This window comes from Capsicum annuum, unplaced genomic scaffold (genome assembly GCF_002878395.1).
Source record: "Capsicum annuum cultivar UCD-10X-F1 unplaced genomic scaffold, UCD10Xv1.1 ctg26325, whole genome shotgun sequence".
In the NCBI taxonomy this organism is placed as follows: domain Eukaryota; kingdom Viridiplantae; phylum Streptophyta; class Magnoliopsida; order Solanales; family Solanaceae; genus Capsicum; species Capsicum annuum.
The window spans coordinates 1-1,640 of record NW_025832592.1 but is presented as its reverse complement, the minus strand read 5'-3'; the positions used below and the strand labels follow the sequence as shown (position 1 = coordinate 1,640).

Sequence of the window (1,640 nt, the reverse complement as noted above, 5' to 3'; positions counted from 1 at the left end):
TGACGATCCTCATTATTTGAGACCTGTTATAATACCATGTTTTGTCTAAGCGGCGACTAGGTTCACGGTAGAAGGCAGGCATGGGAGTTGCTTTGAAATTGAGATTTCTCCGTAGCTATTTGATCTCTGCTTATTTCTTTTCCTGCACATATCACAAAGTAAATCAAAAAAACAGTTATTATTTCTAGCTGTAGATAAAATAATTGTCATCTAACTCTTGCCAATGATATTATACACACCCTCGGTTTCAATTTGTTTCTCTTACTTTCCTTGTTAGTCCGTTTACAAAAGATTGTCTCTTTCCTTTTTTGGAAACTCTTTAATTTTAAATTTCCTCATGACACAATTAAGACCACACGATATATCTGATGACTTTAAAGAGCTAATCTGATGACTTTAAAGAGCTAACATTCAATAATTAGCACTTAGCAGCCCATGGTTCTCCATATTAATTTGGACCTATTTCCGTTACTCACAAGAATCAGACCCTGGTTCATTACCTGGGTTCTTGGTTGGAGCTAATGCGTTTCTTCCTCTTTGGCATGAACTTTCTCCTCTAGCTTTATAAAGAACTGAAATTAATATCAAAAACTTTTTGTAGGTTTTATACGACGTCTGAACTTTATCGAGTAGACACAAGAAATTGTCTTTGCCTCTTTCCTTTTCCAGGCCCGCCTTTTACTTTTGAAACGGAAACTAGATCCATCCTGTTTCATGCCTGGTTGACATGAATTTACACTCTCCTTATCCCTGTACAACAATAATATGTATAAGATATATGTTTATGAACACAATATGGAGTTAAAGCTCAAAATCTTTCCACGATATATACCTGTTTACACTTAGATGTAATCTATGGCTAGCTTTCTCTGTACAGGAAGCACGAGATGCGAAAACGTTTCTTGCTATTGGCTGTTGTTCAGTGCTATATCATTCAATAATAAACGAGATTAGGAAAATTAGGATAAATCAGTGCTACCAAAATATCCCACATTTTCAACATGGGAAACATGATTAAGAAGTATACCTTTTATGTTGGCTAAGTACATTAGCTTTTGAACCCGAAGAAACCTGTATAAAGCAAGTTATCTGTTACCATAAAATTCGATAATCAATTTAAGAATTACGAAAGAACAATCTGATAAAAAAATAAAGTTATGTAATAGTTTGACAATATTGAAATAGCATGTTTACTCATTTGCATTGAAATTTGAAGATAACACTAAGCCTAAACCTGATACAAACCTCTGGTTTTGGCATTCTGGCAGTTGGACGAAAAAGAGTGCCAGGTGCGTCCAATCTGGGCTTTTCTTTTGTGTCAAACAAACATCGTTGTGCCTTCTATTTGGTTTTCTTGGCATGTCTTTGTATTCTTGATTTGAGATTGTCCCCTTGACACTAGCAACATTAACTTGGGACAACATTCTGGATTTTGTATCTCTAGATTGAGATGCAGTCCTCACCTGCATTTTAGGCATAAGACAGATTACATAAAGGGGCGCCAATTTTCTAAACTCAAATAAGACTACAATGCTATTATTTAAAACAGCTTACTATAGCAGCAAACAAGATGGTTAACTGATGTAATAATAGAATATTACTAATCACAAATGCTACAAGAGGTGCACCTTCGAAGATGA

At 35.1% G+C, this 1,640-nt stretch overlaps 1 protein-coding gene across 2 annotated transcripts; it reads right to left on the bottom strand.

The window, feature by feature from the left end:
• On the bottom strand, positions 1–1,640 carry LOC124890881. Of its 2 annotated transcripts, XR_007049420.1 has the most exons (6): positions 1,629–1,640; positions 1,246–1,463; positions 1,028–1,089; positions 833–925; positions 501–750; positions 1–142 (listed from the first exon to the last, which is right to left on the bottom strand). XR_007049420.1 is itself a non-coding variant. In XM_047402741.1 (5 exons), exons 2-5 carry the CDS (start codon positions 1,258–1,260, stop codon positions 585–587), a joined length of 318 nt encoding a protein of 105 aa, XP_047258697.1. In that variant the 5' UTR covers positions 1,261–1,463; positions 1,629–1,640; the 3' UTR covers positions 506–584. The 2 variants fall into 2 exon arrangements, 1 of the variants encoding a protein (XP_047258697.1); XM_047402741.1 differs by lacking the exon at positions 1–142 and having other exon boundaries at positions 506–750; positions 1,028–1,071.